At 38.3% G+C, this 13,091-nt stretch overlaps 1 protein-coding gene across 1 annotated transcript in view; it reads right to left on the bottom strand.

Annotated features, from left to right (window-relative positions):
• The window catches only part of LOC110020225 (aspartokinase 2, chloroplastic-like), a 31,222-nt gene continuing 18,131 nt past the window's right edge, over positions 1 to 13,091 (bottom strand). Inside the window, exons 5-11 of the mRNA XM_020718254.1 lie at positions 10,948 to 11,102; positions 9,137 to 9,286; positions 8,540 to 8,635; positions 8,042 to 8,158; positions 891 to 975; positions 679 to 771; positions 1 to 95 (exon numbers count right to left, since the gene is read on the bottom strand). Of these exons, the coding sequence (XP_020573913.1) occupies positions 79 to 95; positions 679 to 771; positions 891 to 975; positions 8,042 to 8,158; positions 8,540 to 8,635; positions 9,137 to 9,286; positions 10,948 to 11,102 (713 nt within the window). The 3' untranslated portion in view covers positions 1 to 78. The remainder of the gene's footprint in view (positions 96 to 678; positions 772 to 890; positions 976 to 8,041; positions 8,159 to 8,539; positions 8,636 to 9,136; positions 9,287 to 10,947; positions 11,103 to 13,091) is intronic.

Genomic DNA, 13,091 nt, shown 5'->3' with positions numbered 1-13,091 from the left:
CACAGTTTAGATGGATCTAAGGTCAAAGAGATGCTGACTTCACTGGTAGCCACGCAATCAACTGAAATGCCCCACTCCTCAAATGTGGAAAAGACCTGCGTACCAGTCAAGATTTAATGCATTTTTAGAAAATTTATGAGAATAATGACTAAATGTTCAAAATGGTTTCTAGATTAGGTACGTTCATTTTAATTTTAAGCTTTTTCAGTTGTTCAATTTGACCGTTGGACTTGCTAAATTTGAACTAATTTTGATCCAACTTAATTTATCATTTATTTTAGATTTTTTAGTGACAATCTCATTAGCATAAGCTACAACTAAGTGGTGAGAGATTGAATCTAAAAAGTTCAAAAATACTCTCATGGCAAGTAGCAATTATTGTATCAGGACTCCAATCAGGATCTATCACGTGTACATGCAGACCCTCAATTTAATACATGGTGGGTCTGCCTTTAAGCGTGACAGACCTTGATTGGAATCTTGATGCAAAACTTCATCAGGACTCCTGATGCAATAATTTTTCCATGACAGAAAATCTTCCATCATCTATCAATTTCGATTTAAAGAAATTACAAAGTTGTTGATGCAACCAATTGAGTTAAAATTTGATGAATCGAATCACTGAACTGAACGCAAAAAAATATTTAAGAAAAAAATTGATGGAGAAATCGATGGCACCTTTGCTAGGAAACCATACTGGCCAAGCAATCGAGTGCTTACAATATCCAACACGGTAATGTTGGACTTCAAAACAATGCTTGTTAAAACAGCCTGACATTATGAAGAAAATTTTGGAACAGGGAAATTTTTAAAGGCTACTTCGTCAATAAACACCAAAAGAAATGTTGTACAGACCTCACTCATATCTCTTTCTTTGGTGATGAGGGTACCTGGAGCTTGTGGATTGTATGAGTTCTTGACTCTGACTGGTATATCACTTTCTCTAGCAGGGCGTATGGATTGGGGATGCAAAACCTACACTTGCAAAAGGAGTATGTGACCATTTTATTAGGATGTAAAAGTTGGCACCATTTATTTCCCTATCAAACAAAATGACATAGTATGTTTAACGTCCCTGTTTGCTCTAAAATCCAATTTGATCGAGTATAATGACAACCATGGATAACGGGCGTAACAAATTGTAAATCAACTTGATACATATTACATTAAATGAAAAGTTAGATACCAATTTGTTAGGTATGACTCATATATCAGGAATTTGGAGTCTCTTGATTTGGAGAGGCGTGTCTCCTGCGTGTCTCCTGGAATGAAGAGGTGTGTCTCTTGGATTAGTGGGTTGGGGGGAGCGAGGGCGTGTTTGTAAATTTATCTGTGAGTTTTATCAATAAATAAATGTGTACCCTATGAGTATGTAACTCTTCTGAAATAGTGAATTCACCGCTCTGCTCCCGAGGATGTAGGCATCTTTGCCAAATCTCGTTAAATCTCTGTATTTTTCTTTTGAATTTGTGTCAATTCTTGCATTATTTTTGCCTTAAATTTCACAACAATTGGTATCAGAGCGAGGTTAGGTTCTAGGGCAGAGGAGATCGACGCAGGAAGAAGGAAAAAGTTCAGCGGTTTTCGGCAGTTTTCAGCGATCACGAGGCGAATCGCGGCAGTTCGGATTCAGCGACGAGAAGCAGTTCGCTGAGGGTTGCGGTTTGCGAGTCGTGGAAAGAGGCGAATGGGAGAACGAATTTGGACTCCATGTGGCAGTTCAGAGGTTCTTTTGTAGGCGAGATCGACAAGAGGATTGTTCGAAGGCAGGCGAAGCAGATCTTTCGCGGGGAAGATTGGGCCAGATCGTTGGTCGATCGGGCAAGCGAGATTCGAAGGAAGATCGTGCAGTTCGCGAAGCCTTGTTCGGCAATTCTGCAGACAGGCCGAAGCTTTGGAGAATCGCGGAGAAGGAGTTCGCGAAAAGGATTCAGAAGAGCCTGCGACGCCAGCGCTTGCGGAGGAGGCGGTTTTGCAAACACGAATCAGCGAGGCAGTTCAAACGCAGTGTTGGGCGGACCGGAAGGGATCAAGGAATCTTTGATTTGCGCCAAATGAATATTCTTTTGAATTTTCTAGGAGGAAGGGAAGGAATAAAGGAATGTTTCACTTCTGTTAGAGGAACGTGTGCTGTGTTGGAGACTGAAAAAAGGATCCTGGAAGCAAATTATTTTGCTGGAGTGACGCGTGAGAGCACTGCGGCGAGGGGGAGCAAAGGCAGTCAAGCAGGGTTCGTCAGTTTTGCAGAGGAGAGGAGTTCAGTGACGAACATGATTAGTACGCAAATTTTGCGGATTGTTCGTAAGGCAGACGGGCTCGCGGGAACGAACATGTGCGAAGCAGTTTGAATAAAGGGCTACGGCAGTTCAACGAGTTCTGTTTCGAGGAGTTCGCGGTAGAGGCGGTGTCGAGGCTTCGAAGCGCGACAGTTCACAAACTTTCACGACATTCGGTGAGATGGAGTTCACGAATTTCGTGGATTGTTCGCAAGTTTGTCGTGGGTGCAGTTGCGACAGGTGGTGCTCGGCCAGCGGAGTTCGCAAGTTTGTCGCAGGAAAAGTTGCGGTAGGTGCAGTTGCGACAGGTGGTGTTCGACCATAGGTGTTCACAAGTTTGTCGCACGAGGAATTGCGACAGGTGCAACTCGACCAGCGGAGTTCACAAGTTTGTCGCAGAAAGAGTTGCAGCAGATGCAGTTGAGACAGGTGGTGCTCGGCTAGCGAAATTCACAAGTTTGTCGCAGATGGAGTTGTGGCATGTGCAGTTGCTAGTTGGCATGGTTGCTCAACCTACTTCGGTGTAAGAAACTCCATGATGTATTTCTCCTAAAGGGTTGGATATTCGCAATTGTGAATATTTTCTTCCAAGGGACTGGATATTTGTCAAGGTGGAGAATTGTTAGGTATGACTCATATACCAGGAATTTGGAGTCTCCTGGATTTGGAGAGGTGTGTCTCCTGAAATGAAGATGTGTGTCTCTTGGTTTGAAGATGTGTGTCTTTTGGATTAGTGGGTTGGGGGAGCGATGACGTGTTTGTAAATTTATGTGTGCCCTATGGGTATGTAACTCATCTGAAAATAGTGAATTCGCCGCTCTGCTCCCGAGGATGTAGTCATTTTTGCCGAACCTTGTTAAATCTCTATGTTTTTCTCCTGAATTTGTGTCAATTCTTGCGTTGTTTTTGCTCTAAATTTCATAACACAACTCTCTTTCTATCTACATCTCTCACTCCTCACTTCCTCTACCCCTCCCTCCTAGTGATTTTCATGCATATATTCCGATGAGACTACGGTACTAAAATATTACATAAGTAAATATTAAAAAAGATGGAATGAAAATTATTGAGATTTATATCTTATTTGGAGGAAATTAATTGTAAATAGAAATAGTAGAATTTTTGGGGTTATTTGTAAAAAATTTATAAAGCTCTATGGAAGCCTTTTTGATGAATGAATGGACAAGTTTTTACCAAGGCCCTAACATCACCTTTGCTGCTCGATCGGACCTGAACGAGTCATTTTGGAGACTAGAGCGGCAAATGCAGGAAAGACCAACGGCGGGAAGGATCGGCCAATGTTAAAAACGATGAATCACACTCCATCATTGAACTCCGAATTTGATATAATATTTTGACGGCATGGCAGTGTGAAAGTCCAACGACGGGATCCAGTGATGAGATCGCGAGGTACAGAGATCGGAACCCGCATTTCGTTAGGTACAGAGACCCAAAACTCGCATTTTCCTATTCCTTCTGCTTCACTGTCGCGATTCAGTCCCGATTAGAGCTGACTGAGAAGGCAGGGGCGGGATGGTGGTGTGACACTTGCGATACTGTTGCGGCTCTCGTGATACAGCAGCGCTAGCTGGGGAAGGAGAACGTGAAGGTGAGCGAAGAGCAGGGTTTCACTTCTAGGCTCACCTAACGGAGACGACCTCTCCTCTGGAAGTCTCTGGTCGCAACCGTCGCACTTCGTTTCTCAGAGGAGAGGGCGCGGATCTTTGTTGGAGGTTTGTCATGGGAAATCACGAAACGGGAGCTAGGTGCTGCGTTTAGCTGATTGGGCAAGGTTCTGGACTCATAAATTATGGTTGAAAGATATATAGAGAGGTCTTGTGGATTTGGATTTGTGACTTTTGCTGAAGGACGTGTAACGGAGGATGTAATCAAGGAGATGCACAATAAAGAACGGATGATTCAGACTACAGTTATAGTGGTGATGGCCACTCGTCTAGCGAAGCAGTTGGAGGAAAATTCTCTTATCGTTCTAGAACTGTCAGAGGTGAAAAAGGAGGTTACTGAACAAATCTGATGGTAGCAAAGAATGAGGAAAAGACATGAATAGTCTAATGATCACGAGTTACTGAAAATGTTGAAAAGAAAACAGAGAGCGACAAGTAATTGACTGAGGATGCATCACCCTATCGTCGTCCAAGGAGACCACTACTAGTTATGCTTATTCAGCCAAAGGTACTCGTGATACACATGCTCTTGCCTCTATATCCACCACAAGATCACCATAATGAAAAGTATTTTATGATGCATTTCGACATGTGACAAGTATAGCAAGTGAGTTCTCTTCTTATACTCACCTAACAGTTTCAAGGATCATTCAGACCGCTGATAGTACAACACAACCTGTGATTGTTAAGGATACAGTGAGGTGTACCAATTCTATGAATTTGTTTAATGTTTTGCATGTTTCTTCCTTTCCAGTAAATTTTTTATCTATTAGCGTCATTATACTCCAAATTAGAATGTGTCATTTCATTTGATATTCCAAAGGTCATTTTTGAAGAGAGAAGGACTGACACGTGACATAGTGGACTCTGATACTTGGATAAAGAGGGGATGAACTCAACCTTGACATCCATGATTTAGAATGCTTAAACAGGAGGATTTGAGAGAAGTGTGGAGAATATTTTGCTACTACATCACAGGTGCATGTGATACTCTTCATTTAATCTATTGAAACATTTGTATCCATCCTTATATGAAAAGACAAATAAATAGAAACTTGTGTGAGATGTCTGTGAGTTTGATAAGCATACCAAAAGCTCTTATGTTAGTTCCGATAAAAGGAATTCTTATGTTTTTGATTTGGTGCACTCAGATATATGAGAACCTTATTCTACAACTTATATGGATGGTTACAAATATTTATGTCTTTCATCGATTATTTTTCTCGTGTTATTTGGTTATATCTGATGAGAAATAAAAGTAATGCGTTTGCCTACTTTAAAGACTTTCACAAGGCGATTCAGACTTAATACGATACAATAGTGAAGATATTGAGGTCTGATAATAAGACGTAGTATACCAACAAAATGTTTGGGGAATATTTGTCAGCTCAAGGGATACAACATCAAATCTTAGAGTAGCTAAGAGGAAAAATGGACATCTTCTAGAGGCAGCTCGAAGAATGATGATCACGATGAATGTCCCAAAACACTTGTGAGGATATGCAGTTTTGGCAGTGACTCAATTGATCAACAAAATGACCTCGAGAGTGTTGGATTAGAAGTTTTCTCATCAGATGTTGAAATGAGATAATAATGGAATCCTCCCATTAAAAGTTTTTGATTGTGTATGTTTTTTGAAGGACAACAGACCATCGGTATGAAACTGGATCCTAGAACTGTGAAGCGTGTTTTCATGGGGTATTTTGCTACCAAAAAGGGATATATTTGTTGGACTTTGATAGAGAGGAGAGACTGTTTGTAAGCATGGATGTGTTTTTTAGATAGTTCGAATCGTACCATACTCTAGAGATGATATCACCCTTTGGTGACTCATCAGATACAGGAGATATGAGGCGTGAGAGGGAGAGTAGTGATGGTCGGAGATTGGTGCATGTGAGAACGATGTCTTTTCCCGCTATGTGGGAAAAATCAGCTGAAGAAAAGCCAAAAAATGAGGAAAATGAGCCTGAAGGTGGAGGGATAAAACTCAAAGAGAGTTGAGAGTGTATACAAAAAGGAAAAGACAGAATGAGTGAACACTATCTATCGTCCCACTAGTGTCATCAAGTCTGAGAACAGTTCTTACCGTGCAACTTTTGCCATCAAATCCCTAGTTCTGTTCTACCTCAACTCCTCTAAGACCCTACACCTTCCACTTCATAATCTAATTACCCAGATGATATGATTTCTCTCTCCTCTCCTCCCACTCCCATGACTTTAAGGAGGATCTCTCGCAACAATGCAGGTCATTTTTATGATCATTATTTTGTTGGTTTCTCACATGACATTGCTCAGTTTGTTTCATATTCTAACATATCATCTGTTCATGGAGCATTCATTGCAGCTTTAGACATTGTCTCTATACTCAAGTGTTGGCCGGTAGCTAAGAAAGATCCAAAGTAAAAGACTGTCATGCTCGAGGAACTTGGTGCTCTCTATAAGAATAGGACCTGAGAGATAGTACTATTATCAATGGGGAAAGGAGTGGTTTGGTGCAAGTGGATCTTCACAGTAAGAAAAAATCCAGAAGGGAAAGTGGAGTGTTACAAGGCACGATTAGTGGTGAAAGGTTACAATCAGACATATGACATTGACTATGACGAGACTTTTGCATCGGTAGCAAAGATGAGCACAGTGAAGAAATCAGTTTCTCTGGCTATGAATGGTAAGTTGATGTTACACCAACTCAATGTGACGAATTTTTTTCTTCTTGGGGAGTTATTGGAGATGTATATGGATATAACACCAAGATTCGGTATAGGTCAGACAATGGGCAATGAGTGCAGGCTTAGAAAGTCATTTTATGGCTTGAAGCAATCTTCTCGAGCCTGGTTAGACAAGTTAAAAAAAATCTATGGTGGATATGAGATATTAGCAAATCAATGCTTACCATACAATGTTACTTCGTCAAAATAGTAGTCACATTACTATGTTCGTTGTGTATGTTGATAGTATGATTATCACTGGTGATGATGAGACAGAGATTGTTCAACCAAAGACTAGATTGGGCAAAAATTTTGAAGTGAAGGACCTTGGACAACTCAGATACTTCTTTGGGATTGAGATGACTCGTGGACTAGAAGGGATGATTTTATCTCAGAGAAAGTATGTATTATATCTCCTCACAAAAATATGCATGATGGGATGCAAGCCTGCAGTCTCTCCAATTGATCAAAAGACCAAGTTGAATGCAAAGGCAGGAGAGCCAATTAATCGTGAGAGATACCAAACATTGGCGGGTCATCTAATCTATCTGAGTGACACACATCCCGACATCTCATATGCAGTGAGCGTGGTGAGCCGCTATATGCATGATCCAAGGAAAGGTGATATGAACACGGTGTATCAGATTCTAAGGTGTATGAAGAGTATACCTGGGAAGGGCTGATATTCAGGAAGAACAAACACGTAAACATTGAGGGCTATTATGATGTTGATTGGGTGATTGTGTATATGACATAATATCCACCTCAGGATATTGTATATTCGTAGGTGGCAGCTTGGTCTCTAGGAAGAGCAAGAAATAATCTATAGTAGTGAGGCCAACAACAGAGGCAGAGTACAAGTTCATGGCCTTAGGAGTTGCCGAGATGATGTGACTGAGAGCCTTGTTGGTCTAAGTCAAGGTGGATCAAGGAACTCAAATGAAGTTGTGTGACAACAAGTCAACAATCAACATTGTCAACAACCTGATTCACAACGATAGAATCAAACATGCAGAGATTTATAAATTTTTCATCAAGGAAAAGCCGAATAACGGGCTATTGGAGCTAAGTCATGTAGCCACTGGAGAGCAAATGGCTGGCTGCCTCACTAAAGGACTTAGTTCGTTAGATTTGTCTAGATTATGTGACAAGATGGGCTTAGTGGATATTTTTTGCCCATCTTGAGATTTATATCTTATTTTGAGGGGTATAATTGTAGATAGGAAATATAGAAGAAGTCTAGGGGTTATTTGTAAAAAATTTGTAAGGCTCTATAGAAGCCCAATTCATGAATGAAGGAAATATACTTTTTACCGAAGTAATCATTTCTTCGAAAATAGCAAAGAAAATAGTGATGTAGCATCATCAAGCATACCGGAGCTCCTAAATATGCTAGTTCAGCAGCCTCTTCAAATGTCAAATACGGCACAGGCTGTGCTTGAGGATGAATATTTGGATCACATGTCAGGACGCCATCGACATCTTTCCAAACCTGTAAATTTAAAGACATGATTTCCAAGTCAAAAGGATAATAGGTTACTCTAGCATAAATAAAGTTTAATTAGAACTGCGATATTCATTCCATTCACAGTTGATGTTGTTGCAAGCCAAAAAAGAAAAAGAGGGAACCTTACATAGGTTGCACACAAATTTTGCGTATTCACAGATCTCACGCCTAAGTTTTCATATTACATACATAGTAACTTTGGTGATCTAAACCTATGCATGAAAATGTGGATTTGACTTCTAAAAAATGATAATAGTGCTAATTTTTATGTGATATTAAAGATTTGAGTGCCATATGTGCAAATATGAATGTTTAGGAGTGAGAAATGTAAATAAATAAGCGTTACTAGCACTGTCTGAAGCTTACTCGGATTTCTTTCAAACAAAGTGCTTTACCAATACTAGTGGCCGTCAGGTCACTACCACCCCTTCCTAATGTAGTCACAGCACAGGACTTGCAACTCTGCAAAGCAAAATCACATAAAACTTCCAACGATGAAAAGGATTCATGGGGCATTTACAAGCATACCACCCAATTCTCATGTATCTACATATCTAACACCTGAATTTTGCTTTTTACAAGTATAACACCCAAATCTTTCGAGAAAAGTGTCAAAATGATCCAGTGTCTATAAAAATATCAAAAACTCTTTTAATTGGGCCTAAAATAATCCTGTCAGAGAACTATTTTAGCACATATTAAAAATGTCAGAGGACTAATTTGACACTTTTATAGACTCTTGAACTAAAATGACCCTATGTAAATAGTCATGGGACTATTTTGACACTTCAAATCTTTCATATCACATAAAAAATACATCATTTTAACTCTTAAATAGTAAAATACATCTATGTATTTAAAAATTATGATTGAGGCATTAGATATGTTCACAGAATTAAGTGGTTTGCATGTAAATCTTTCAAGATTGGAATCAATGATGTTAGCTTGCTGGAATGTATGAACCTTTCCAAGAAAACCAGTGATAATAGGGATTGCGCGACTATTCGACCAATCTTCACGCAATGACCTTGCAATAGTAGGATATGTTGCTTCCAGGATGTCTGCATTTGTGAAATCGTCTGTAGTCATGAAACCAATATCAAATGCATCATACTGCAAGAGGCCAATCATAATGTTAGACATCACGTCACATCCAATGACCGAGTTAATGAACAGAAAGAGAAATGAGAATAGTTGAGGAAGTTTTACATATACAACGCTCAATTCCTATGTATTTACTTATCTAACACCCAAACTTCAATTTTTATTTTTACTTCACCTCACCTATGCTTGAAAAGCTGTATTTCTAAATTAAAATAGTGGTATTTTTAATGTGATATGAAGATTTGAGTGATATAAATGTAAAAAAAAAAAAAAAGAGAGAAAAGCAAAGTTTAGGTGTTAGATATATAAATACTTAGGAATTTGGTGGTATGGATGTAAATGCTCCTTTTATGTATCAAAATCATAAAATATAAAAATGAAGTGCGGGGCTAAAATTCCAGTTAGGTCAACCATATTCAGTTTAAAAAGATTAGAAAAAATGATATTTAACTCATCCCTACGAGTCATTCCTATTCATCCATTTCATTACACCTCAGAAAATTACTGAAGCTACTATTCTTCATATCATGAAATATCAGAATCCAAGTAAAAATAATCAAAATTCATAATATCATAAAATTTAATTTTAACTTGGTGTTTATTTTCATGAATTGCAAAAGTCAAATGATTGAAAAATGAGAATTTTGGTGTCAGCATTTGAAAGCAAATAGAATATTGAAAGTTATGATAACTATAGTAATATCAATTATATTGATCCATAATGTAGTTATGGATAAGGTAATGGAGCATAGCATTAGAAAAAAAACCTCAGAATTACAACTCAGTTTAATAAGAGAAAAAGATCCAATATAAAAGCTACTTTTGCATTAAGGCATTGTATGAAAGAAAACCATGATCATCAAATGGTTTTTTGATCGTATAAAAAAATATTATCAACCTCGACAAAGATTAATATGATGGCAATTAAGAAAAAAATATGACAAAAAAATGTTGAAGGTATTAAAAATATGCATTGCAAAAGAAAAAATGATAGAATATATGGGAACTAGCTAAAGGTTCTGGATCACTCTAAGACTATATCAACAAAGAACATTCATTGCTATTAGTGTAAAGTAAGCCCAAGTTCACAAAGTCTCAAATACTTCAATTTTTTGAAACAAAAGCAATTTGACTTATTTATGACCAAGCTTATCTTTGATGAGTCAGTGAACTAGATCTTGAAAGCACCAAGGGGAATCGATCATTCTATTTCTAGAAACTACTCCATGAAACCCTTCAAATCAATAACTTAATACTCCTTGATCCATTGGAAGAACATAAATTATAAAACTACTTTCTAATCGTTACGTACAAATGTAGAAATTTTTCTTCCCTAATCAATTAAACATGAGGAGTGAATACTTATAAAGATTCAACCTTGCTTTATCAATCAATTCTCGAAAAAATACATGTCTTGGGTTGGACCTTAGTTGATGGAGATATCCTCACAAATCACTAACTTTTTTATTTGGCTACAAAGATAAAGATAAATATATCTAAGTCAATTTTGATAAGAGACACTTTTTTGAAGTGGAAGCTTAGAGCAATAAAAAAACTTGTCTTCATGAAGTTGGGGAATAGGATAAATAGATAAACTAGACTAATATTAGTCAGTATTGCTACATGTAAAATAGACTTGCATAGGTGGAGAAAATCTTTTGCAAGGCTACCTGTCGTGCCTTGAAACCAATTTTGTTAAGATATTCTGTGAAAATTCTTGTGGACATGCATTCTCCAAATGACATTAAATAGTCCCTTGTACGAATTGTCAACTCTTTCATCACAGCAATACCCTCCAGAAGTTGCTCTAGTTCTTCCAGTAGACCTAAAAGGAAAAAAATATTGGAAAAATCATAAAATATATGATCAGAAATAACATGCACTTTCAAAAATGAGTACAAATTAAGCAATGCAAACCTAAAAACAAAGAATTCATAAGGATAAGTACGAACATTAGTAGATGAAATGACAATAAATGAAAATGCATAGCACGTTAAATGTATTGCAATTAAAAACTTTATCCTACTTACTAATTTTTGCAATGTGTAGTTTTTCACACTGTGCACAAAAACCAATGCCAATAGTTCAAACCAAAAGATGGAACTATTTTAGTAAGCCATACTGTTGAAAATAGTGGATCATTTCAATATCATGAAAGTCCTAAATAAAAATTATTGTAGAGTTTTAAATGGAGGCTAACATAAAAGTCCATAATAGAGGTGACAAAAAACTTCAATAGTAGTGATTAATAATATTTGAAGAAGACATTTTCATTATTTAAACGAATGTAATTCTCACTTATGAAGCATTCCACATGCAACTCCTGAGCTTATAATAGTATATGCATGTGTCAGGGCACTGAGAGATTTTAAGTGTTTTTTATTTATAAATTTATAATGAGTTTACTGCCTCCAATGGATGTAAAGCAAATTGCTAAATCACATTGAGCTCTTTTGTATGCTTGTGTGTTACTTTTTCCCGGTCAACTTTTTTAGTTTTCTAACAACACAAACACCATGATTTTGAAAGTTATCAAGAAGCTCATTAGATAAATAATATATTTAAAAAATCCAAACAAAAAAAAAATAATGAAATGATACCGAAACTAGTAGGAATAATAGTAGAAACACTAAAGCAAATTTCATTAATATTAAAATAGGGTTACAACATGTCTCGAAAGGAAATAACAACACAAAACATAAAGACGACACTCGTAAATGTATCCCAATGGGTGGTGGAGGTCAGCTAGAGGGATAGGGATGATGGCAGCTATGAGAGGCAGGTGGTAGCAAAGGGAATGTATGAAACTATAGAGACAGCAAGTGGAAAGGGTTGTAGGTGGTCAAAAGAGGTAGTGTATGTTGACCTCATTTTTTAGTGAAGTCTTAGTCTCCTACTCTTAGAACCTAGGATCTAGCTTTAGGAGTTCTTATTGACCATCCTAGCGGACTAGCAATGAAGCCTACCTCCCGTAGAACTTCAAGGTTCCAAGCACTCAACGTCTAGTTGTAAGGGCTAAGGATCAACATGTAGAGGGCCCAAAAATGAGTTTCTATATACTTCTAGTTGTAAGGGCTAAGGATCAACATGTAGAAGGCCCAAAAATGAGTTTCTATAAATGAGTTTCTATATGATCAAACAACTTTAGGTGAACCCTTTGTGACTCGATTACTCGTGAACGTCGCAATTCATGCACTCACTGCACCACATACGACTTTGACTTGATTCGACTCGCCCATCAGCGAACTCGTCCGGACGACCCTGGATGACGAAACGGACCGCACCAACGCGTCCGGAATGTCAACTTTAGCTAGGAAGGACACCCGTATTGTTATGGTTTCACGCGCGAGCTCCTAACACGAAAATTGATGCACGATAGCGGGGCACGGGCCCGGACTCAACCCAGGTTCAACTCAGGTTCGATTTGGGCTGAACAAGAGTTAAACGATTTTGAATTTTAAATTTTTTAATTTCAAATTCGTCATTTAATTTTATCTTAATTGAGAGTTAAAATTTTTCATTTGAACCCAGCTACCTGAATGAAATTTATTTAATTCCCCGCCTAATCTCCCGTAACATTCACCTTGCCTATACAATCCCGCTTAGCTCCTGGCATCGGCTCTCCTGTATGGCTCCTCTCTTCTTCCGCTCTGCACCGAAAACTCGTATATCTTTCCCTGCCTCGTGCTCGAGACAGGTCGGCCTCCCTCTTCCTCTATCGATCCCGACTCCCTCGTCTCGCTCAACTCGCGTCTCCTGCTCGGCTTCCTTGCATTCGATCCCACCTCCTTCCTCGCTCCACCGAATAACCCCG

This window comes from Phalaenopsis equestris, unplaced genomic scaffold (assembly GCF_001263595.1).
Source record: "Phalaenopsis equestris unplaced genomic scaffold, ASM126359v1 Scaffold000094, whole genome shotgun sequence".
In the NCBI taxonomy this organism is placed as follows: domain Eukaryota; kingdom Viridiplantae; phylum Streptophyta; class Magnoliopsida; order Asparagales; family Orchidaceae; genus Phalaenopsis; species Phalaenopsis equestris.
The sequence above is the reverse complement of the archived record's forward strand: the minus strand, read 5'-3'. Positions and strand labels throughout refer to the sequence as shown.